The sequence below is a fragment of the Stegostoma tigrinum genome, chromosome 7 (assembly GCF_030684315.1).
Source record: "Stegostoma tigrinum isolate sSteTig4 chromosome 7, sSteTig4.hap1, whole genome shotgun sequence".
Classification (NCBI taxonomy): domain Eukaryota; kingdom Metazoa; phylum Chordata; class Chondrichthyes; order Orectolobiformes; family Stegostomatidae; genus Stegostoma; species Stegostoma tigrinum.
Window position 1 is genome coordinate 107,003,432 of NC_081360.1, and position 25,847 is coordinate 107,029,278.

General features: G+C 47.2%; 2 protein-coding genes across 3 annotated transcripts in view; one reads left to right on the top strand and one right to left on the bottom strand.

The window, feature by feature from the left end:
- Positions 1 to 7,490, bottom strand: part of atg9a (ATG9 autophagy related 9 homolog A (S. cerevisiae)) — a 47,153-nt gene extending 39,663 nt beyond the window's left edge. For both annotated transcript variants that reach the window (XM_059647624.1, XM_059647626.1), the window contains exons 1-2: positions 7,409 to 7,490; positions 3,775 to 3,839 (exon numbers count right to left, since the gene is read on the bottom strand). The gene's annotated coding sequence lies outside the window, so the exon portion shown is untranslated. The remainder of the gene's footprint in view (positions 1 to 3,774; positions 3,840 to 7,408) is intronic.
- Positions 7,491 to 7,637: 147 nt separating this feature from the next.
- ankzf1 (ankyrin repeat and zinc finger peptidyl tRNA hydrolase 1) overlaps positions 7,638 to 25,847 on the top strand; it is a 49,391-nt gene continuing 31,181 nt past the window's right edge. Inside the window, exons 1-5 of the mRNA XM_059647627.1 lie at positions 7,638 to 7,755; positions 10,663 to 10,760; positions 11,301 to 11,397; positions 11,644 to 11,858; positions 24,550 to 24,671. Coding sequence (XP_059503610.1) covers positions 7,653 to 7,755; positions 10,663 to 10,760; positions 11,301 to 11,397; positions 11,644 to 11,858; positions 24,550 to 24,671 — 635 coding nt within the window. The 5' untranslated portion in view covers positions 7,638 to 7,652. The remainder of the gene's footprint in view (positions 7,756 to 10,662; positions 10,761 to 11,300; positions 11,398 to 11,643; positions 11,859 to 24,549; positions 24,672 to 25,847) is intronic.

Sequence of the window (25,847 nt, forward strand, 5' to 3'; positions counted from 1 at the left end):
GGTTGACAGGGCTGTTAAGAAGGCATACAGTGTTTTAGCTTTTATTAATAGAGGGATCGAGTTCCGGAACCAAGAGGTTATGGTGAAGCTGTATAAAACTCTGGTGCAGCCGCACTTGGAGTATTGTGTACAGTTCTGGTCACAACATTATAAGAAGGATGTGGAAGCTTTGGAAAGGGTGCAGAGGAGATTTACTAGGATGTTGCCTGGTATGGAGGGAAGGTCTTACAAGGAAAGGCTGAGGAACTTGAGGCTGTTTTCATTAGAGAGAAGAAGGTTGAGAGGTGACTTAATTGAAACATATAAAATAATCAGAGGGTAAGATAGGGTGGATAGGGAGAGCCTTTTTCCTAGGATGGTGACGGCGAGCACGAGGGGTCACAGCTTTAAATTGAGGGGTGAAAGATATAGGACAGATGTCAGAGGTAGTTTCTTTACTCAGAGAGTAGTAAGGGAATGGAACGCTTTGCCTGCAACGGTAGTAGATTCGCCAACTTTAGGCACATTTAAGTCGTCATTGGACAAGCATGTGGACATACATGGAATAGTGTCGGTTAGATGGGCTTGAGATCGGTATGATGGGTCGGCACAACATCGAGAGTCGAAGGGCCTGTACTGTGCTGTAACGTTCTATGAAATCATGAGCGGTATAGACAGGGTGGATAGCAAAAAGCTTTTTCCCCCAGAGTGGGGGACTCAATTACCGGGGGTCATGAGTTCAAAATGAGAGGAGGAAAGTTTAAGGGAGATATGCGTGGAAAGTTCTTTACACAGAGGGTGGTGGGTGACTGGAACGCGTTGCCAGCGGAGGTGGTAGACACAGATACGTTAGCGTCTTTTAAGATGTATTTGGACAGGTACATGGATGGGCAGGAAGCAAATGGACACAGACCGTTAGAAAATAGATGACAGGTTAGACAGAGGCTCTTGATCGGCGCAGGCTTGGAGGGCCGAAGGGCCTGTTCCTGTGCTGTAATTTTCTTTATTCTTTGTTTTTTGTTCTTTTAAATGGACCAAATTAGAGGAGACACAAAAATGTATAAACAACACCCTCACCGGAATAAGATTCACCCGTGAGAAGAACAAACAACTCCCATTCCTGGGCTTCATGGTTGAGTGCAAGACAAATGGGGAACTGCAAACGAAAGTACACCCAAAAGCCCCACACACAGAGCAGGTACTGAACTTCAACAGTAACCATCCCAGCACACACAAACAAAGCTGTGTGCAAACACTATTTAAAAGGGCAACTACACACTGCAGCAACACAAAACTACGCCAAGAGGAAGAAGAATATCTCTTCCAGGTTTTCAAGGATAATGGATATTCAAAAAACTGGGTCAGAAGATGTCTACACGAACAACATCAGAAAGATTCTGCACGTCCCGACACGCACATCACACTACCCGACATCAGAAACACATCGGAACTCACCACAAGACTTCTACGACCGCTGGGCATCGGAGTGGTACACAAGCCCATGTCAACTCTACGACAACTGCTCGCCCGAACTAAAGACCCACTCCCTGCCATGGACAGGACCAATGTCATTCACAAGATCCCCTTCAGAGACTGTGAGAAACACTACACCAGACAAATGAGAAGGAAACTAACAATAAGAGTACATGAACACCAACTGGCTACAAAAAGACATGACCAATACTCACTCATCTCAATCCACATGGACAAGGAGAACCACCACTTCAACTGGGACAACACCAAGATCCTGGACAGGCCAGGCAGAGACAAGCACGAGAATTCCTAGAAGCATGGCACTCCACGAAGCAGGCTATTAATAAACGGATTGAACTCGACCACATATACGTTCCACTACAGAGGAAACCTGGAAGTGAGGTAATCCATCTTAACAGACCCCAGAGCTTTAAAAGCTAGGTGGGAAAACACACCAACACTTCATTGGAGGCTGCACTGAGGATGTTACCCAGCATGGTAATGAAACGTCTGCGAGAGAAACCAGCTCAGCAAGCCAACCAATCTCAACAATCCAGATAACTGTCCAGAAATAGTTATAAATCAAGATGAGAGACAGAAGGACGCCCTTCAAACAATTACAGGAAAATCTACTGAGAAAATTATTAGAACAAAAAAGTTGACAAGTTCCACAGTCCTGATAGACTTCATCCCAGAGTCTTAAAAGAACCAGTCGTCAAATTTCCCTAAATTATGGAATGGTCCCATCAGATGGAAAATAGCGACTATAATTCCTCAGTTGAAGAAAGCAGTGAGCCAGGAAGGAAATTTCAGGCTAGTTAGTTTAATATGTCAGTAGAAATTACCAGGATTGTTTATTCAGAAGGTTACTAAATAGCACTTAGAAAATCTCAGTAAAATCAAGCAGAGGCAGCATGGTTTTGTAAAAGGGAAATAGCGTTTCATTAATATTTTGGAGTGGTTTAGGAAGTAATAGCCAACGTGGATAACAGGGAACCTGTACATGTTGTGTATAAAGATTACCAAAATTAAAGATTAAAAAGTACAAAGTTTACTGGAAAAGTTACTGCTTATGATGGAGGTGGTGGGGAGGGGGTATCCACAAGTAGAGGATTGGTTAGCTAACAGATAGAATGGTAACAGCACTGGACAAGTAATCCAGAATGCCAGGCTTATGTTTGGGGAACACAAGTTCGAAGTCCATCACAGCAGATAGTGAAACTTCAATTCAACAAACAACAACAACAAAACAAAGTTGCTGGAAAAGCACAGCAGGTCTGGCAGCATCTGTGAAGGAGAAAACAGAGTTAATGTTTCGGGTCCGGTGACCCTTTCCTATGACCCGTTTCTGAACTAGATGCTGCCAGACCTGCTGAGCTTTTCCAGCAACTTTGTTTTTATTCCTGATTTACAGCATCCACCATTCCTTTGGTTTTGATTCAATTCAATAAATTCTAGAATGAAAACCTAGTTTCTAGCCATCAATTTTTGTAAAATCCAACTGGGTTTATTAACATCCTTTGGGAAAGGGAATTGCCATCCTTACTCAGTCTGGCCCCCAATATAACTCCAGAACCACAGTAATGCAGTTCACTTTTCAATGCCTGCTAGTTCATAAATGCTGGACTAGCCAGTGATGCCCACATCTCATGGCTGAATATATAAAATAGAATGTAATGGGTTGTTTTTAATTGTGGCAAAGTGCAACCAGTCCAATGCCACAGAGATCAATGTGAGGGCAACAACTGATTTGAATCCATGTAAATAACTTAAATGAAGGGACAAGTTAGGTTTTTCAAAAGAAAGTCAAAAAACTTGACTATGACATGTCTTGGGGAAGATGGGACTTGAACCAGGAGCTTCTAGCACACAGATGAGATTCGACTGCCATGCCACTAATGCCTGAACGATAAGCAGGAAAACGAGTTTGAAAGAGGTAAGTGATTAGTTATCAGAGGACAGAGACTAGATGTCAAGGACGTCAAACCCTATGCTGAATCTGTCCTGGATGTTTGTGATGGGGACAGCATAGAGGCAGCTTTACTTTATATTTAACACCAGGCAGTCCTCATACTCAGACTGTTTGATGGGGACAATATCAAGGTTTAATTGTGATTTAAGAGTAAAGGGCTTTACTCTATATTTGCACTGATGTTGTACCTGTCCTAGGACTATTTAATGAGGGACAGTGTAGCAGGAGCTTCACTTTCACTTTAAGAGAGTGATGGAAGATTTAATCTGCAACTGTTGTAACTACCCGATGAAAGTACTGTGAAAATCACAGACTGAATAAGCCACAATTGAAAGGTTGAAAATGCTGACCTTCAGTCACAGTTTCAATCACCAAGGTTTAGTTTCAATCTTCATCAGCTTGCAGATCAGGCTTACTGGAATGAGAAAGTACTTGTTTGTCGAGATGTTGAAAAAGGCATTATAAATAGAACCCAAATCACAGTACTGGCTTTTAACAGTAGACAACGCAAAATCACACCAGGTTTCACAGTAAAATAAATACCACGGACAAAACAAGAAACATTGCAGCACGTTTGTACACAAAAAACTCCAACAAGCAGAAATACAGAGACTACTCATTCAGTACTGACCCTCCGACAGTGCGGCATTACCCTCAGCGCTGACCCTCCGACAGTGCGGCGCTCCCTCAGCGCTGACCCTCCGACAGTGCGGCGCTCCCTCAGCGCTGACCCTCCGACAGTGCGGCGCTCCCACAGCGCTGACCCTCCGACAGTGCGGCGCTCCCACAGCGCTGACCCTCCGACAGTGCGGCGCTCCCTCAGCGCTGACCCTCCGACAGTGCGGCGCTCCCACAGCGCTGACCCTCCGACAGTGCGGCGCTCCCACAGCGCTGACCCTCCGACAGTGCGGCGCTCCCACAGCGCTGACCCTCCGACAGTGCGGCGCTCCCTCAGCGCTGACCCTCCGACAGTGCAGCGCTGACCCTCCGACAGTGCAGCGCTGACCCTCCGACAGTGCAGCGCTGACCCTCCGACAGTGCAGCGCTGACCCTCCGACAGTGCAGCGCTGACCCTCCGACAGTGCAGCGCTGACCCTCCGACAGTGCAGCGCTGACCCTCCGACAGTGCAGCGCTGACCCTCCGACAGTGCAGCGCTGACCCTCCGACAGTGCAGCGCTGACCCTCCGACAGTGCAGCGCTGACCCTCCGACAGTGCAGCGCTGACCCTCCGACAGTGCAGCGCTGACCCTCCGACAGTGCAGCGCTGACCCTCCGACAGTGCAGCGCTGACCCTCCGACAGTGCAGCGCTGACCCTCCGACAGTGCAGCACTGACCCTCCGACAGTGCAGCACTGACCCTCCGACAGTGCAGCACTGACCCTCCGACAGTGCAGCACTGACCCTCCGACAGTGCAGCACTGACCCTCCGACAGTGCAGCACTGACCCTCCGACAGTGCAGCACTGACCCTCCGACAGTGCAGCACTGACCCTCCGACAGTGCAGCACTGACCCTCCGACAGTGCAGCACTGACCCTCCGACAGTGCAGCACTGACCCTCCGACAGTGCAGCACTGACCCTCCGACAGTGCAGCACTGACCCTCCGACAGTGCAGCACTGACCCTCCGACAGTGCAGCACTGACCCTCCGACAGTGCAGCACTGACCCTCCGACAGTGCAGCACTGACCCTCCGACAGTGCAGCACTGACCCTCCGACAGTGCAGCACTGACCCTCCGACAGTGCAGCACTGACCCTCCGACAGTGCAGCACTGACCCTCCGACAGTGCAGCACTGACCCTCCGACAGTGCAGCACTGACCCTCCGACAGTGCAGCACTGACCCTCCGACAGTGCAGCACTGACCCTCCGACAGTGCAGCACTGACCCTCCGACAGTGCAGCACTGACCCTCCGACAGTGCAGCACTGACCCTCCGACAGTGCAGCGCTGACCCTCCGACAGTGCAGCGCTGACCCTCCGACAGTGCAGCGCTGACCCTCCGACAGTGCAGCGCTGACCCTCCGACAGTGCAGCGCTGACCCTCCGACAGTGCAGCGCTGACCCTCCGACAGTGCAGCGCTGACCCTCCGACAGTGCAGCGCTGACCCTCCGACAGTGCAGCGCTGACCCTCCGACAGTGCAGCGCTGACCCTCCGACAGTGCAGCGCTGACCCTCCGACAGTGCAGCGCTGACCCTCCGACAGTGCAGCGCTGACCCTCCGACAGTGCAGCGCTGACCCTCCGACAGTGCAGCGCTGACCCTCCGACAGTGCGTTGCTCCCTCAGCACTGACCTTCTGACAGTGCGTTGCTCCCTCAGCACTGACCTTCTGACAGTGCGTTGCTCCCTCAGCACTGACCCTCTGACAGTGCAGAACTCCCTCAGCACTGACCCTCTGACAGTGCAGAACTCCCTCAGCACTGACCCTCTGACAGTGCGTTGCTCAGTCAGCACTGACCCTCTGACAGTGCGTTGCTCAGTCAGCACTGACCCTCTGACAGTGCGTTGCTCAGTCAGCACTGACCCTCCGACAGTGCGGCACTCCCTCAGCACTGACCCTCCGACAGTGCGGCACTCCCTCAGTACTGACCCTCCGACAGTGCGGCGCTCCCTCAGCACTGACCCTCCGACAGTGCGGCACTCCCTCAGCGCTGACCCTCCGACAGTGCGGCACTCCCTCAGCGCTGACCCTCCGACAGTGCGGCGCTCCCTCAGCACTGACCCTCTGACAGTGCGTTGCTCCCTCAGCACTGACCTTCTGACAGTGCGTTGCTCCCTCAGCACTGACCTTCTGACAGTGCGTTGCTCCCTCAGCACTGACCTTCTGACAGTGCGTTGCTCCCTCAGCACTGACCTTCTGACAGTGCGTTGCTCCCTCAGCACTGACCTTCTGACAGTGCGTTGCTCTGTCAGCACTGACCCTCTGACAGTGCGTTGCTCAGTCAGCACTGACCCTCTGACAGTGCGTTGCTCAGTCAGCACTGACCCTCTGACAGTGCGGCACTCCCTCAGTACTGACCCCCCGACAGTGCAGCACTCCCTCAGCACTGACCCCCCGACAGTGCGGCGCTCCCCTCAGCACTGACCCTCCGACAGTGCGGCACCCCCTCAGTACTGACCCTCTGACAGTGCGGCACTCCCTCAGTACTGACCCTCCGACAGTGCGGCACTCCCTCAGTACTGACCCTCCGACGCACTGACCCTCCGACAGTGCGGCACTCCCTCAGCACTGACCCTCTAACAGTGCGACACTCCCTCAGCACTGACCCTCTAACAGTGCGACACTCCCTCAGCACTGACCCTCCGACGCACTGACCCTCCGACAGTGCGGCACTCCCTCAGTACTGACCCTCCGACAGTGCGGCACTCCCTCAGCACTGACCCTCTGACAGTGCGGCACTCCCTCAGTACTGACCCTCCGACAGTGCGGCACTCCCTCAGCACTGACCCTCTAACAGTGCGACACTCCCTCAGCACTGACCCTCTAACAGTGCGACACTCCCTCAGCACTGACCCTCCGACGCACTGACCCTCCGACAGTGCGGCACTCCCTCAGTACTGACCCTCCGACAGTGCGGCACTCCCTCAGCACTGACCCTCTGACAGTGCGGCACTCCCTCAGCACTGACCCTCTAACAGTGCGGCACTCCCTCAGCACTGACCCTCTAACAGTGCGACACTCCCTCAGCACTGACCCTCCCCTTTCCTGGTTGTTTTTAAAATCCATTAGTACAAGCGGATGCTGTAAATCAGTAACGGAAGCAGAAGTTGCTGGAAAAGCTCAGGCGGTCTGACCGTGTCTGTGCGGGAGCAAACGGAGGAAACGTCTCGGGTCCGGTGAGCCCTTCCTCAGAACCAGTACAAACCGGTTGTTTTTATTTTGTTGTCACCATAAGCCATCCCTCCAAGGCCCAGGCTCAGAGATGCCTATGAGAATAAGCCCCGGTCCTCCCTGGATGCCCACGCCCGGGTTGGTCCTGGTACCTGAGGCCGGAGCTTCTCCTGGAGCGGGGCGACCCTCGGCCGTCAACAACCGGAAACAATGGAGGAGCGGGGCGGTTCTGACATCATCCAGTGGGGCGGAAATGCTCCCGCGCGGTGCTGTCCCTCTCGCTTTGCGCCTGCGCCAAACCGCCCGCTTTCCTCCCCTTTCACCGTACTGCGCGTGCGCCTGTAGTGCCACCGGTTTGTGACCGCCTCAGTGCGCGTGCGCGTTGCCGGCTCCGCCATGCCCCGGATGCGTTCGCTGTTCGAGCCTCCAGGCCTCGGTGTTGGTCCGGGACTGCGGCTGGTCACCTACACCGCGGCCCTGCCTGGCTCTGGCCTGCCAGGTACCTGCCTTACCCGTAGGAGCTCCGCTCTCGGGGCAATGGGACCTATTCCGTGTGAGCCCCGGGCCGTGCTGCAGCTTCTTCGTCTCCCACACACCCCCCTGTTACCGCCGGCCTCTGGACGGGTTCACTGGGGCCGAGTGCAGACAGTACAGGCCCCGTCTGCCTTCAGGGACTGCCCCTGACTCTCTCAACCCAGCCCCCACGCTCACGGACCATTCCCCAGTCGGGTATCTGTACTCTCCTCACCTCCCAGTGGTACACAGCCCTGCAGCTCGGGTCCTCCCCAACAGCCGGTGGAATTGTCCTCGACCTCTTCTGCTCATACCCTGTCGCTTGGTAACTGAAGCTCACGTTCCCCTAACCTTTCAAATTGCCTGCTTTGCTTACATGTTGAAATTCAGCAGTCCCTCTACAAGAACACTTAGGTCATTGCTTCTTTTAAAACTTTTTCTGCTTCTACTTTATCATATTATTTTGCACCTGCCATGTTCTAGCCCACTTTTCTATCACTGCAGCCTCTAATTGGATCCACTTTCCTTGGTCTCCAATTCACACAATTGTTATGGCTCAGAAGAATGACGTTTACCCCGTCATGTCTGCCCTGGCTCTCTGAATGCTTTAACTTAGTGACAGTCTCTTAATTTTTTTCCCTGTACTTTTGAACATTATTCAAATAAAAACTATCATCCAATTCCCTCTTGAATGTCCCAACTGAAAATGCAGCCTCCTTCTTTCCAGGCAAAGCATTCCAAATCCTAACTGGTAAACGTACAACCACTTTAATGCCAGTCATCTACAGTACTGCTCTCTCATGAGAGAGACAACTGATGGGTGGTTTAAACTGAAGGTACCCAGACAGAGGATGGGGTTGAGAAGGAGAATCCTTCTGTGGAAGAATGTTGCAGGTTGCAGGGAGACTTGGATAAACTGCAGAATTGGGCTGAAAGGGTGGCAAATGGAGTTCAATGCAGATAAATGTGAGGTGATTCACTTTGGGACAAATAATAGGAAGGCAGAATACTGGGTCAATGGAAAGATTCTTGGTAGTGTGGATGTGCAGAGGGATCTTGGTGTCCATGTCCCTGAAAGTTGCCACCCAGGTTGATAGTGCTGTTAAAAAGGCTTACGGTGTGTTAAGTTTTATTTGTAGAGGGATTGAGTTTCGGACCCGTGCTGTCATGCTGCAACTGTACAAAACGCTAGTGTGGCCTCACTTGGAATATTGCATGCAGTTCTGGTCACCCCATTACAGGAAGGATGTGGAAGCATTGGAAAAGCTGCAAAGGAGATTTACCAGGATGTTGGACAACAAAATGAGAGGCTGGATGAACACAGCAGGCCAAGCAGCATCTCAGGAGCACAAAAGCTGACGTTTCGGGCCTAGACCCTTCATCAGAGAGGGGGATGGGGTGAGGGTTCTGGAATAAATAGGGAGAGAGGGGGAGGCGGACTGAAGATGGAGAGAAAAGAAGATAGGTGGAGAGAGTATAGGTAGGGAGGGGATAGGTCAGTCCAGGGATGTTGCCTGGTCTGGAGTGAAGGCCTTATGAAGAAAGGCTGAGGGACTTGGGTCTGTTCTCATTGGAGAGAAGGAGGCTAAGAGGGGATTTAATAGAGACATACAAGATGATCAGAGGATTAGATAGGGCAGACAGTGAGAGTCTTTTTCCGAGGATGATGAGATCAGCTTGTACGAGGGGGCATAGCTACCAACTGAGGGGTGATAGATTTAAGACAGATGTCAGAGGCAGGTTCTTTACTCGGAGAGTGGTAAGGGCGTGGAACGCCCTGCCTGCCAATGTAGTTAACTCAGCCACATTAGGGGCATTTAAACAGTCCTTGGATAAGCATATGGATGATGATGGGATAGTGTAGGGGGATGGGCTCAGATTAGTTCACAGGTCGGCGCAACATTGAGGGCCGAAGGGCCTGTTCTGCTCTGTATTGTTCTATGTTCTATGTAACCTTAGCCTGTGCAGAAACTGAGCCCATGCTGTTGGCATCACTAACTAGCAATCCATCTAACTGGCCCCATTTACCCTAATTACTCCCTGCATGAAAGCATGCTGTTCTCGGCCACATTTGTGTCTTTTGTTAATCACTTTAAATCTATACCCTAGTTCTTGAACAATTTACGAACTTCATCCCATCTGCTCTGTCCAGACCCCTTGTGATTTTGACAAAAAAAATTGTTTATCCATTTAATGGATCGCATCATTTGATGGCCGTTCTTAGAGAAGTGCGTTTAAAAAAAAGATTTGCTGGAGGTTTTTAAAATCTCAAACTACTCAGTTACAATAAGGAAGTGAAGGAGATAGTAGGAACTGCCGATGCTGGAGAATCTGAGATAACAAAGTGTAGAGCGGGATGAACACAACAGGCCAAGCAGCATCAGAGGAGCAGGAAAGCTGATGTTTCGGGCCTAGACCCTTCTTCAGAAAATCTGAAGAAGTGTCCAGACCCAAAACATCAGCTTTCCTGCTCCTCTGATGCTGCTTGGCCTGCTCTTCATCCAGCTCAATACCTTGTTATCTCATAATAATGTGAAATTGTTTTTTGCTAGCTGGAGGATTGGGAACCAGAGCTTGAACCAAAAACCTAAGGTGATTAGCACAAGCAGTTGAAACAACATAACTAACTCACTAACTTACACAACAAATAACTAGGTTTTGGAGTGTCCAGCCTGATAGGGAGATGGATACTGACTTGCTCATATCCTGCAAAAGGCGATTGAACAGATAAAGAACAAAGAAAGTTCAAAGAGGAGTCATTACAGGGCACTGGGTCAGCAGTGGGGGTAGTGGCACCAACTGGATAGTTCCATGCAGATGGGCTGAAAGGTTAGTTGGATTGCTGTAATATATAAATGTATTTGAAATAATTAATGCATCATTTCTGATGTAGAGGATGATGTGGTCAGTGAAGTACGGGCACCGCTCGAGATCTCTGACAGGATGTACTGTTCTGCCTGTCAGTGCACCTTCGAGAACCGAGAGGATCAGGTAAGTGATGGGCTGTGTGGTTCTCTCCCCCGCCATGGTTACACTCGTGAAGATTTTTTTTATCTAGGCTGGGCAGCATTGTAAGCTTTTCACTGTACTCTTATATCGCCGTACTTAGTACATGTGTCAATAAAACCTAATTTCTAATTCTCGTGGTTACACTGTGGGAAATTAGGGATGAGCAATGTATACTGTCCCAGCCTGCATTAAGCATCCTGTTAATTAATAAACAAAACATTCTGAAGTTAGATTTCAGTTTCACATTTATTAATTGAGGTTAACTTCCAGTTGTATTGTGATGCTATTTGGACCCAGAGCATTATCCTGGGCCTCTGGATTACGACATCAGTTTTGTTACTGTTGGATTTCACCTGCCTCAGCTCGGATCTAGGTCCACCAGTTTGCCAAGAAGAAATAATTCAGTTGATTCAAGTCTTAAGATGTATTGAAATATTCAGTAAAGTGCATGGAGTGTCTTTGTCAGCTGCTCAGTTATCAACTTTGTTTACTTAATGCAGTTTCCTCTCTGCTTCTCTCCAGAAGGAGCACTACAAACTGGACTGGCACAGGTTTAACCTGAGACAAAGGCTGCTTGGGGCTCAACCAGTCACCACAGAGAGTTTTGAGAAAATAGCAGGTACCAGATTCATCACTCAAATGGGATTCCATCTGATGTTCACTGATAACCTTCCCAAGAAATAGTGCAGAGACCCTCATTCTGTGTCTAACCCTGTGCTGTCCCTGTCCCTGGAAGCATTTGATGGGGAACAGTGCAGAGAGAGCTTTATTGTCTCACACCCTCTCCAGAGCAGTGCTCCTTTGTCTACTGCAAGACAGTGATTGCTTCAGGCCCTGTTTATTTGTTTATTTCGCTCTCTGTCAGGTGAGATCTCCAGTATTTCAGGCTCGGACTCTGAGGACTCTGGCTCGGACTCTGATGCTGAGTTGGAGCACCCCATCCAAAGTGCCCTTGGTCCCACAGATGAGGTTCCTCCTGCAGAGGAGAGCAGACAAGGTCGGCAGAGCCTTCGCGTTCTCTTCCAGACTGCGGATGGCGAGTATCTTTCTGTATATCGCTGTGTCCTGCAGGGTAAGCAGGTAAGAAACTGCTCTTCCATCACCCTCTCCACAGTGCGCTACACCCAATGTAGTACTGTTTAAATGTAGGAAACGGAACAACCAGTTAAATACAGCAAGACCCCACCCTCGGTAACATGATAATGACAAGGTACTCTGTACCAGTATTGTTTAAGGAAGAAATATCATTCCAGGGTACCACAGATAACTCTAGTGCTGTTCGAGCATAGAAAGCTACAGGATAAGTTGTGGCCCAGGATAGGGACAACAGAGGTCAGAGAAGCACCGAGGAGGCTATATTGAGGTGGGGGGACAAGGCGGTAATTTGAGAGGGGGTAGTGAACAAGGGGGTATATTGAGGGTGGAGGAGGTAGCAAGTGGGACTGTTGAGATGGGGGCACCGAGGGGATACCATGACAGGAGGGCTGTATTGAGGGAGGGAGCGAGGATAGTTAACAGATGCAGGTTCAGGAGACTGCTGATTGGGGAAAAATAATCAAAACAGCAACATCACAGGGAAGTGGTGCGTTGATTGGCTCAGAAATTTTAAAGTGATAAGCAACAGGAATGAGTGAATGTCAGGGCCAACACAGCAAAAAAATATGAGTAAGCCCCTTGCTGAGATAGTATCATCGATAGCCACAGGTGGAGGCTGGCTATCATGGTGCCACTATTTAAGAAAGGTGGTAAGGAAAAGCCAGGGAATTATAAACTGGTGAGCCTGACATCAGTGGTGGGAAAGTTGTTGGAGGGGATCCTGAGGGACAGCATTTACAAGTGTATAGAAAGGCAGGGACTGATTAAGGATTGACAGCATTTACAAGTGTATAGAAAGGCAGGGACTGATTAAGGATTGACAGCATGAATTTGCGTGTGGGAAATTATGTCTCACTAACTTGATTGAGTTTTTTGGAAGAATTACCAAAGAAGATGGGCAAGGGCAGAGTGGTAGCCGCGATCTGTATAGACTTCAATAAGGTATTCGACAAGGTTCCTCACGGCAGACTGGTTAGCGAGGTTAGATCACACAGAATACAGGGAGGACTATCAATTTGCATGTAGAACTGGCTCGAAGGTAGGAGACAGAGGGTGTGGTGGTGGAGGGTTGCTTTTCAGACTGAAGACCTGTGACCAGCAGTTTGCCACAAGGATCAGGGCTGGGTCCACTGCTTTTTGTCATTTATATAAATGATTTGCACGTGAGTGTAGGAGCTACAGTTGTAAGCTTGCAGATAACACCAAAATTGGAGGTGTAGTGGCCAGCAAAGAAGATTATCTCAGAGTACAACAGTACATTGATCAGATGGGTCAGTGGGACGAGGAGTAGCAGATGGAGTTTAATTTGGATAAATGTGAGGTGTTGTATTTTGGTAAAGCAAATCAGGGCAGCACTTATACACTTAATGATCCTGGGGAGTGCTGCTGAGCAAAGAGACCTTGGAGTACATGTTCGTAGTTTGTTGTGAGTAGATTTGTAGGTCGACAGGATAGTGGAGGAGGTGTTCGGTACACTTGCCTTTATTAGTCAGTGCATCGAGTGTGCGAGTTGGGAGGTCATGTTGCAGCTGTACAGGACATTGATTAGGCCACTTTTGGATTTTTGCTTCTATTTTGGTCTCCCTGCTGTAGGAAGGATGTTGTGAAACTTGAAAGGGTTCAGAAAATATTTACAAGGATGTTGCCAGGATGAGAGGAATTGACCTACAGGGAGAGGGTGAATAGGCTGGGGCTGTTTTCCCTGGAGGGTCGGAGGCTGAGAGGTGACTTTATCAAGGTTTATAAAATCATGAGGGACATGGATGGGGTGAATAGCTAAGGTCTTTTCCCTGGGGTGGGGGAGTCCTAGACGGTGTAGTTTTATGGTGAGAGGGGAAAGATTTAAAAGGGACCAAGGGGCAACTTTTTCACACACAGTGTGAAGCATATATAGAATGTGCTGCCAGCGGAGGTGGTGGAGGCTGGTAAAGTTACAACATTTAAAAGGAATCTGGATGGGTATATGAATAGGAAGGGTTCAGATATCTGGTCAGCATGGACAAGTTGGATCAAAGGGTCTATTCTCATGCTGTACAGCTCTATGACTCTGAATAGGGTAAGGGAAGTAGGTTAATAGCATGTAAAAACCAAAAGAACTGCAGATGCTATAAATCAGGAACAAAACCAAAGTTGCTGGAAAAGCTCAGCAAGTCTGGCAGTGTCTGTGAAGGGAAAAACAGCTTTCCTGCTTTGGGTCCGGTGACCCTTCCTCAGAACAGTTCTGAGGAAGGGTCACCAGACCTGAAACGTTAACTATTTTTTTCTTCACAGATGCTTCCAGACTTGCTGAGCTTTTCCAGCAACTTTGTTTTTGTGTAAGTTAATAATATTTTTATATAAGCATAATATGTTATTTTTTAAACTAAGTGACTTAAAGGAATTGCAGCAGCAGAGCTCACACCTGGGATGTGCTCCTCCTGTGCTAGGTCGCAAACCCTGTATGCATCAGTTGTCCCTGGTATCCACATGTGCAGCAAGTGTGTCTAGCCGCAGCTCCTAGTGAACCACGTTTCAGAGCTGCAGCTGAATTCGGTGTGGAGCATTCGCAGTGCTGACTGTGTTATGGATAGTATGGATAGCATGTTCGGTAAGGTGACCATAGCACAGGGGAAGACTCAAAGGGCAGAAAGGGCATATGACCACCAGCCAGAATAGAGGAAGGCAGGCTAGTCCCCTGTGGCCAACCCCCTTTCTAACTGATAGAAAGGCTTGGATACTATTGGGGGAGATGACTATGCCAAGAAAAACAGGGGCAGCCACCTACTTTGGACAGTGGATGGCCTCCTGCGCAAGAGAGGAGAAAAAATAGCAGCAGGCCTACAGATATGGCAAAGGCTTAGGGCCCTGACAACATTCTAGCGATTCTACAGAAGACTTGTGCCCCAGAGCTAGCTGCCCCCCTATAGCCTAGCTGTTCCAGTACAGTTATAACACTGGGATCTACCCGACAATGTGGGAAATTGCCCAGGTATGTCCTACACATGAAAAGCAGGACAAATCCAACCCGGTCAATTACCACCCCATCAGTCTCCTCTCGATCATCAGTAAACTGATGGAAGATGTTAGTAACAGGGCTATCCGTGTAGCACCTGCTCAGTGACATCCAATATGTCCGCCAAACCACTTTTCTCTCTTTTTCTCTCTGAGCTCTTTCTCCACCCTTTCTTTTATTCCTTTCCTTCCCCTCTTTCCCCCCCTTCTTTAGCATATTTACCAACCTTTTTCAAGCTGCAATCAGCTCTGAGGAAGGGCCAATGACCTGGAGATCCAAAAACTGTCAACCCTCGGAAAGAAGCAATTCCTCCTTAGCTCAGCCTGGAATTGAAGACCCTTAATTCTGCGCCTGTACCCTCCGTTCCCACTCTCTCCCATGAGAGGAAACATTTGCTATGTCAAACCCCTTTAAGAATCCTTTGTGTTTTGACCACCCATTCTTATAAATTGCAGTGAGTAGATTCCCACCCTGTTCAGCCTTCACTCGTAAGACAATCCTTCCATTCCAGTGATTCTCCATGTGAATTAGGAACAGGAGAGTGGATATTTTCCCTTGCGGGACAATCTAATCTGGGACGTCATAATTTTGAGCTGAAGGTCGGAGATTTAAAATAGGAATGAAGTGGAATTGCTTCTCTCAAAGGGTCGTGAATCTGTAAAACTCACTACTGCAGATGTGGCAAACTCCAGGACAATTAATTTAGGAGGAGATAGATTTTTAATTAGTAATGGGATAAAGGTTTGCAGGGAATGGACAGGAGAATGGATTTGAGCCCAAGGTGAGATCAGTCATGATCATATTGAATGGTAGAGCAGGCTCAAGGGGTTGAAGTATCTACTCCTGCTCATAGTTCTGATCTTCATGTGAGAAGGTCCTTTGATGCTGCACTTTGATACTGTCATTCAGTGAGAACATGACTGATCTGATTTTGGATTAAACAGGAATGTAGAGTAACCTTTTACCCACATTGCCTGTCAAGAATTGATCCACCTCTGCCTTAAAATATTCAAAACTCTGCTTCCACTGCCTAGGCAGGGAAATTGATTTAAGAGCTGTGACGTTATGCTGCAGCTCTACTAAACTCTGATTAGACTACACTTGGAATATTGTTTTCAGTTCTGGTCACCTCATTATGGGAAGGATGTGGTAGCTTTAGAGAGAGTGCAGAGGAGATTTACCAGGAATCTGCCTGGACTGGAGGGCAGGTCTTATGAGGAAAGGTTGAGCGAGCTAGGGCTTCTTTTTTTGGAGTGAAGAAGTATGAGAGGTGACTTGATAGAGGTTTACAAGATGATGAGAAGCATAGATAGAGTGGATAGTCAGAGACATTTTCCCAGGATGGAAATGACTATCTCAAGGGGGTATAATTTTAAAGTAATTGGAGGAAGATAGAGGCGAGATGTCAGAGGTAGGCTCTTCACACAGAAAATGGTGGACATGTGGAATGCAATGCCTGCAGTGGTAGTGGAGTCAGATACATTAGGGACAATTAAGCGACTCTTGGGTAGGCACATGGAGGATAGTAAAATGTAGGGTAGATTGATCTCAGTAGGATAATAAGTCAGCACAACATCATGGGCCGAAGGGCCTGTACTGTATTCTACTGTTCTAATTCAGAAAAGGAATGAATGTCAAAGTGTGTCAACATTTATTAAAAACGATCATGATTGATTTCAGCTGTTGAAAATGAGAAAGATTGAGCAAAACGAAGAAAAGTCTAATGTGCTCAGCTTCTAGATTCAGATATAGCTGATTTTAGTGGAATAAGACAGACACTGTAAATCTGTTAAGTGGTGAAACAAGGTGATCTTTGGAATGTGTTTGAAGAGTATTTGTGAGCATCCAAACAGTGAGCAATAGGCCCCTCCAGCTTGCTCTCCCATTCAATAATATGTAATGATTGATCTGATTTTTACCTCAAATCCACCTGCATACACCTGATGGCCATTCACACCCTCTTCAACACAATCAATTTACTTCGACCTTAACAATATTCAAGGACTCTGCTTCCACCACCTTTACAAGAAGAGAGTTCCAAAGACTCGCCACTCTCTGTGAAGAAAAGAAATGCTGAATTTATGTTAGAAATTTGATCAAAACTTTTGATTTTTCAGCAGTGACCTAGTTTGAGATTATCCCACAAGAGGAAATGTCCTCTCCACATCAAAGCACCATACAGTTCAGAAGACACCCTATCAAATCTGTACTGCCAAAAATACACTGAATGTAAACACTTTCCAGCACTAGGTCTGTAGTCTTCTATGTTACGGTGCTTCAACTTCTATCTAGCCTGTCGAGACCACTCAGGATTTTATATTTTCATTAAGTTGGGCCTTACTTTTCTAAGCTCCACAAGAACATGAGAAGTTGTTGGCGGATAGGATCAGGGTAAACCCTAAGGCTTTCTATAGGTATTTAAGGAATAAAAGAATGACGAAAGTAAAATTAGGCCCAATCAAGGATAGTAGTGGGAAGTTGTGTGTGGAGTCAGATGAGATAGGGGAAGCACTAAATGAATGTTTTTCAACAGTATTCACTCTAGAAAACGACAATGTTGTCGAGGAGAATACTGAGATACAGGCTACTAGACGAGATGGGATTGAGGATCACAAGGAAGAGGTATTAGAAATCCTTCACAGGGTGAAAATAGATAAGTCCCCTGGGCCGGATGGGATTTATCCTGTGTTCCTCTGGGAAGCCAGGGAGGAGATTGCCGAGCCTTTGGCATTGATCTTTAACTCGTCATTGTCTACAGGAATACTGCCAGATGATTGGAGGATAGCAAATGTGGTTCCCCTGTTCAAGAAGGGGAGTAGAGACAACCCTGGTAATTATAGACCAGTGAGCCTTACCTCAGTTGTTGGTAAAGTGTTGGAAAAGGTTATAAGGGATAGGGTTTATAATCATCTAGAAAAGAATAAATTGATTAGGGATAGTCAGCACGGTTTTGTGAAGGGAAGGTCGTGCCTCACAAACCTTATTGAGTTCTTTGAGAAGGTGACCAAACAGGTAGATGAGAGTAAACCGGTTGAGGTGGTGTATATGGATTTCAGCAAGGCATTTGATAAAGTTCCCCACAATAGGCTATTGTAAAAAATGCGGAGAATGGAATTGTGGGAGATATAGCATTTTGGATCGGAAATTGGCTTGCTGAAAGAAGACAGAGGGTGGTAGTTGATGGGAAATGTTCATACTCGAGACCAGTTACTAGTGGTGTACCGCAAGGGTCGGTGTTGGGTCCACTGCTGTTTGTCATTTTTATAAATGACCTGGATGAGGGCGTAGAAGGATGGGTTAGTAAATTTGCAGATGACACTAAGGTCATTGGAGTTGTGGATGGTGCCGAAGGATGCTGTAGGTTGCAGAGAGACATAGATAAGCTGCAGAGCTGGGCTAAGAGGTGGCAAATGGAGTTTAATGCAGACAAGTGTGAGGTGATGCATTTTGGTAGAGGTAACCGGAATGCAATGTACAGGGCTAATGGTAAGATTCTTAGTAGCGTAGATGAGCAGAGAGATCTCGGTGTCCATGTACACAGATCCTTGAAAGTTGCCACCCAGGTTGACAGGGCTGTTAAGAAGGCATACAGTGTTTTAGCTTTTATTAATAGAGGGATCGAGTTCTGGAACCAAGAGGTTATGCTGCAGCTGTACAAAACTCTGTTGTGGCCGCACTTGGAGTATTGTGTACAGTTCTGGTCACCACATTATAAGAAGGATGTGGAAGCTTTAGAAAGGGTGCAGAGGAGATTTACTAGGATGTTGCCTGGTATGGAGGGAAGGTCTTACGAGGAAAGGCTGAGGGACCTGAGGCTGTTTTAGAACATAGAACAGTCCAGCACAGAACAGGCCCTTCAGCCCACAATGTTGTGCCGACCATTGATCCTCATGTATACACCCTCAAATTTCTGTGACCATATGCATGTCCATCAGTCTCTTAAATGACCCCAATGACCTAGCTTCCACAACTGCTGCTGGCAACGCATTCCATGCTCTCACAACTCTCTGCGTAAAGAACCTGCCTCTGACATCCCCTCTATACTTTCCACCAACCAGCTTAAAACTATGACCCCTCATGCTAGCCATTTCTGCCCTGGGAAATAGTCTCTGGCTATCAACTCTATCTATGCCTCTCATTATCTTGTATACCTCAATTAGGTCCCCTCTCCTCCTCCTTTTCTCCAATGAAAAGAGACCGAGCTCAGTCAACCTCTCTTCATAAGATAAGCCCTCCAGTCCAGGCAGCATCCTGGTAAACCTCCTCTGAACCCTCTCCAAAGCATCCACATCTTTCCTATAATAGGGCGCCCAGAACTGGACGCAGTATTCCAAGTGCGGTCTAACCAAAGTTTTATAGAGCTGCAACAAGATGTCACGACTCTTAAACTCAATCCCCCTGTTAATGAAAGCCAAAACACCATATGCTTTCTTAACAACCCTGTCCACTTGGGTGGCCATTTTAAGGGATCTATGTACCTGCACACCAAGATCCCTCTGTTCCTCCACGCTGCCAAGAATCCTATCCTTAATCCTGTACTCAGCTTTCAAATTCGACCTTCCAAAATGCATCACCTCGCATTTATCCAGGTTGAACTCCATCTGCCACCTCTCAGCCCATCTCTGCATCTTGTCAATGTCCCGCTGCAGCCTACAACAGCCCTCTACACTGTCAACGACACCTCCGACCTTTGTGTCGTCTGCAAACTTGCTGACCCATCCTCCAATCCCCTCGTCCAAGTCATTAATAAAAATTACAAACAGTAGAGGCCCAAGGACAGAGCCCTGTGGAACTCCACTCACCACTGACTTCCAGGCAGAATATTTTCCTTCTACTACCACTCGCTGTCTTCTGTTGACCAGCCAATTCTGTATCCAGGCAGCTAAGTTCCCCTGTATCCCATTCCTCCTGACCTTCTGAATGAGCCTACCATGGGGAACCTTATCAAATGCCTTACTGAAGTCCATATACACCACATCCACAGCTCGACCCTCATCAACTTTTCTAGTCACATCCTCAAAAAACTCGATAAGGTTTGTAAGGCATGACCTCCCCCTCACAAAGCCGTGTTGACTGTATTTGATCAAGCCATGCTCTTCCAGATGGTCATAAATCTTATCCCTCAGAATCCTTTCTAACACCTTGCAGACGACAGACGTGAGACTTACCGGTCTATAATTGCCGGGGATTTCCCTATTTCCTTTCTTGAAGAGAGGAATTACATTTGCCTCTCTCCAGTCCTCAGGTACGACTCCAGTGGAGAGCGAGGATGCAAAGATCTTCGCAAGTGGCGAAGCAATTGCATTTCTCGCTTCCCAAAGCAGCCGAGGACAAATCTGGTCCGGGCCTGGCGACTTGTCAATCTTAATGTTTGACAAAATTTTCAGCACATCAGCTTCCTCTATCTCTATCCATTCCAGCATGCACACCTGCTCTTCAAAGGTTTCATTCACTACAAAGTTGGTTTCTTTCGTAAAGACAGAAGCAAAAAACTCATTTAGGGCTTCCCCTCCCTCCTCAGGCTCCACACACAAGTTCCCTATGCTATCCCTGATCGGCCCTACTCTTTCTTTGATCATTCTCTTATTCCTCACGTAAGTGTAAAATGCCTTTGTGTTTTCCCGGATTCCTTCTGCCAAGCCTTTCTCGTGCCCCCTCCTGGCTCTCCTCAGACCATTTTTGAGCTCCTTCCTTGCCTGCATGTAATCCTCTCTAGCTGAACTTGACCCTAGCTTCCTCCACCTTATGTAAGCTACCTTCTTCCTTTTCACTAGAAGCTCCACCGCTCTCGTCATCCAAGGTTCCTTAATCTTACCCCTTCCAAGGTTCCTTAATCTTACCCCTTTTCATTAGAGAGTAGACGGTTGAGAGGTGACTTAATTGAAACTTATAAAATAGTCAGAGGGTTAGATAGGGTGGATCGGGAGAGCCTTTTTCCTAGGATGGTGACGGCAAGTACGAGGGGTCATAGCTTTAAATTGAGGGGTGAAAGATATAGGACAGATGTCAGAGGTAGTTTCTTTACTCAGAGAGTAGTAAGGGAATGGAACGCTTTGCCTGCAACGGTAGTAGATTCGCCAACTTTAGGTACATTTAAGGCGTCATTGGATAAGCATATGGACGTACATGGAATAGTGTAGGTTAGATGGGCTTGAGATCGGTATGACAGGTCGGCACAACATCAAGGGTCGAAGGGCCTATACTGTGCTGTAATGTTCTATGTTCTGTGTAAGCCCAGCCAGTCCAACCTCCCCTCATAAGACAACCTTCGTGTTCTGGGTATTAGTCTGGTTTACTCTCTCTGAATTGCCTCCAATGCATTTACATCTTTCTTCAGTAAGGTATACGCAGATGTGGTCTCATCAGTGCCATAAGAAGAAAGACCTGGAGTAGGTCCTCAAGCCTGATCTGCCAGTCAGTAGGATAATGGCTGACATTTCTCATGTCTACTTTCCTCCCTTTTCCTTGGTACCGTTAGCTTTAAATATACATAAGAGCTCTGTCCCCACATTAGCAGGGTGTTCCAAAGACACTCAAACCTCTGAGAGAAGAAATTTCTCCTCTTCTCAATCTTAAATTAGCATCCCTTTATTCTGTGACTATACCCTCTGGTCAAAGAATCTCCATGCAGAGAAACATCCTCTCTGCATTTACCCTATCAAACCCTTTAAGAATCTTTTATGTTTCAACGGGAGGGCCTCTCATTCTTCTAAATTCCAATGAGCAGGTTCCCAACCTGTTTAGCCTTAGCTCATAAGAGCTAAGGGCAATAAGCCCTTCAGAGTGGGGATCATTCTCATGAACCTTCTCTGAGCTTCCTCCAATGAAATGATACTTTTTCTAAAACAAAAGAGAACTGAAACTGCTCACACTACTCCTGATGTGGTCTCCCTCGCCCCTTGTCCAGTTACAGTAAGATTTCCCTCCTCTTATACACCAAACCCCTTGAAATAAGGGCCAACATTTTATTAGCCTTTTGATTACCTGCCACCCACAGTATGCTAGCTTTGTGTTTTTTGCACAAATCTCCCAAAGTCTTTTTGTTGCAGCTTCCTTTTCGCCATTTAAATAATACTGTTTTTTATTCCTCTTCCAAAATGAACGTCTTCACATTTTCTCACATTACACTCCATGTATTGCTATGTCCTGTCAGGCCGAAGCTTAATCTCCTTACTGCTGTATTCAGCTTCCTGTGCAATAAATGATTACATTCTATTAGCTTTCTGATTACTTGCTGTACCTGCAGTCTAACCTTTTGTGGTTCATGCACATGATCGCCCAGAGCCCTCTGCATCTCAGAGCTCTGTTACCTATCACCATTTGGATAACAGTTTTCACAGCAGAGCACTCGGAAGACAGTGACAGAATCAAATAGCATCAGACTGGATTTATGAAAAGGAATCATTTTTGACAAATTTACTGCAATTTTTCATGGGGATAAGGGGACGCTGAAGATGCAGTATACCTGGATTTTCAGAAGGCACTCAGTAAGATCCGTCATGAGAGATTAGCATTTAAAATAAAAACGAATGGGACTGGGGTTCATGTACTAACATGGATTTAAAAAATGGTGTTAGATAGGAAACAAATGAATAAATAGATCATTTTCCAAGCAGCAGTGACAGGTGGGTTACTGCGGGGGTCAGTACTTGGACCCCGGCTGGTTGGGATCATTTTATTCATTTGTGCGATTCGGGTATCATTGCCTGGCCAGCATTTATTACCTGTCCCTAGTTGCCCCTTGAGAAGGTGGGGTGAGCTGCCTTCTTGAACCAATGCAGCCCATGTGCTGTGGTTTGACCCATAGTGTCCTTAAGGAGGGAATTCCAGCGACACTGAAGGGATGGATAATAATGATATTAATTCAGATTAATATCATACTCATATGATTTAGGTGATTTGAATGATTTAGATGAGGGAACGTAATGTAATATCTCCAGATTTGCAGACAGCACAAAGCTGGGTGGGAATGTGAGCTTTGAGGAGGCTGCAGAGATGTTTCAGTGTGATTTGGACAGTGTGAGTAAAAGCATGGCAAATGCAGTATAATGTGGATAAATGTGAGGTTGCTCACTTTGGAAGCAAAAGCAGGAAGGCAGATTTATTATCTGAACGGTGATTATTTGAGAAAGGGGAAGGTGCCATGCGACCTGCGTGTCCCTGTGCACCAGTCACTGAAGCTAAATATGCAGGTGCAGGAGGAGATGAAAAAGGCAAATGGCACATTGGCCTTCACAGCGACAAGATTCAACTACAGGTGCAGGGATGTGTTGCTGCAGTTATACAGGGCCTTGGGGAGACCACATCTGGAATATCAAGCGTAGATTTGGTCTTCTTACCTGAGGAATGATGTTCTGACTATGGTGGTTTACTAACTGATTCCTGGGATGGCAGGACTGAGAGAGGCTAGATCGGTTAGAATTATATCCACTCGAGTTTAGAAAAATGTGGGGCAATCTCACAGTAAACTGTAAAATTTGAACAGGACTAGACAGGGGAAGCACAAAGATGATGTTCCCAGTGATTGGGGATTCTAGAATCAGGAGTCACCATTCAAGGGTATCATAGAATCCCTACAGTGTGAAAGCAGGTCAGTCGGCCCATCAAATCCACACCGAGTCTCCAAAGAGCATCTCACCCAGACCTAACTCCCTACCGTATCCCTGTAACCCTGCATGTCCCAGGGACAGTTCACCTACCCTGCACATCTTTAGCGTGTGGGAGGAAACTGGAGCACCGGAGGAAACCAGTGCAGACACAGGGAGAATGTGCAGTCTCCAGCGAGACAGCCGTTTGAGAACATAGAACATTACAGCACAGTACAGGCCCTTCGTTTGAGGTTGGAATCAAACCCAGATCCCTGGTGCTATGAGGCAGAAGTGTTAACCACTGAGCCAGTATGCCAGGACTGGTGTTAGGAAAAATGTCTTCACCCAGACAGTGGGGAGCCTATAGAATTATCTGTCACAGAAAACGTTTGAGGCCAAACGTCAGATGTTTCCAAGAAGGAGTTTGATATAGTCATGGGGCTAAAGGGATCAAAGGTTATGGGGAGTAAGTGGTAAAAGGGAACTGAGTTGTATGATCAGCCACAGTCATATTGAATGATGCCGCAGGTTTGAAGGGCTGAATGGCCTATCCATATTCTTATTTTCTATCTTTCTATCTGATATGCTTTTTTTTTATTCTTCATGCAAAAAAGGAGAATTTCACATTTTTCCGCATTTTATTCTTTTTGTCAATCTTTTCCCACTTCACTGATCAGTATTTTTTAAGAACTGCCCGATTCCCTCTTTACACATTACTTTCCTGCCTATACACCTATTTAATTTGACACAAACCCTGTTTCCATCCTCTTGGTTTTGCTTGCTCATACTGTTGAGTTCACTGTGTTTCATTCCTTTCCAAGTCAGCAGGTTCCAATTTTGTGTTCCACGCCAGGCTTGAGCACGGATATTAAAGGTGCCCCTGTCCTGAGGTGCTGAGGAAGTAGTTGGTGGTGATGGAAACAGCTAATTCCTGTGTGCCTGCTGTAGCAGGCTTTCCGGTGTGACGTGAGCTAGATATGTATCCTTGTTTTCAGTCAAGCTGAATTGGTTAAGGATATGTTGACATACAGGGTATGTGCAGACTGCAGTTCTTCTGTGTTGCTGTGTCCTGGTGACTGAACCTTTGCCTCCATAGGCCCTCAGGGAGAATGAGAATGAGGATAGTCTCTTGTCATCACTGCTCAGCCTCAACCCTCAAACTGTCTGGGTCATTCTGATGACAGGCGGTGGACATTTTGCTGGAGCTGTATTTCGAGGGTAAGTATAGGACTACACAACAGCTGGACAGCTATCTAGTTTTTGGGGAAGGGTGGGGGAGCGATGACATTGGTGATTGGTTGAAGAATATAACTTTTATGAATTTTCTTTCCTGGCTGGGCATGCACAGTAATAGGACCGACTGCCAGCTGGCCTATACGTTGGGAAAGCTCTATGAGAACCTTGCTAATGCATGCTGTCTATGTTATGAACAAAAACACTACAGCACAGAAACAGGCCCTTTAGCCCATCTGGACTGTGCAGATACACAATGCCTTTCTAAACTGTTGGGCAGCTCTGAGGCTAATGGTTTGTCAAGGACCACAATCCCAACCTATGCTTTGGCCTGTGGACATTATGACGAGTGTTACAACATCTCTGTGATTACACCTACATTGACAGGGCATAGCATAGCCTGTGGGAATGTGTGTTAAAGAGCATTCCCACAGGAAAGGGAACCTTACATCATGGAATCGATGACAAACTATTTAGCTGATTCAGAGTGATAAGAGACAGGTGTGGGGATAGAACATAGAACAGTAAAGTACAGGAACAGGCCCTTCAGCCCATGATGTTACGCCGAACATGATGCCAAATGAAACAAATCCATTCTGCCTGCCCTTGGCCCATTTCCCTTCATTCCTTGCATACTATTGGAATGGAACACTTTGCCTGCAACGGTAGTAGATTCACCAACCTTAGGTACATTTAAGTCGCCATTGGACAAGCATATGGACGTACATGGAATAGTGTAGGTTAGATGGGCTTGAGATTGGTATGACAGGTCGGCACAGCATCGAGGGCCGAAGGGCCTGTACTGTGCTGTAATGTTCTATGTTCTATATCTAAAAGTTCCTTGAATACCCCTAAAGTATCTTAAATGCCCCTTAAAAACAGAAAACATTGGAAATGTGTAATAGCCTGAGCAGCATCTTTGGAAAAAACAATTATCCAATGTCTTTTTGAAGAGTCATGATTAAAACTGCCTCCATCCCACTGTCAGCCATTGTGGAGATCCTTCCCACTCAGTGCATGAAAAATGTTTCTCTTCTTGCTTCTTTTACCAAATACCTTCAATCAACATTCTCTGGTTTTTGACATTTCCACTGGGAATAATTTCCTCTCTATCCACTGTGTCTATGGCCCTCATGATTTTGGTCACCTTTATCAAATCTC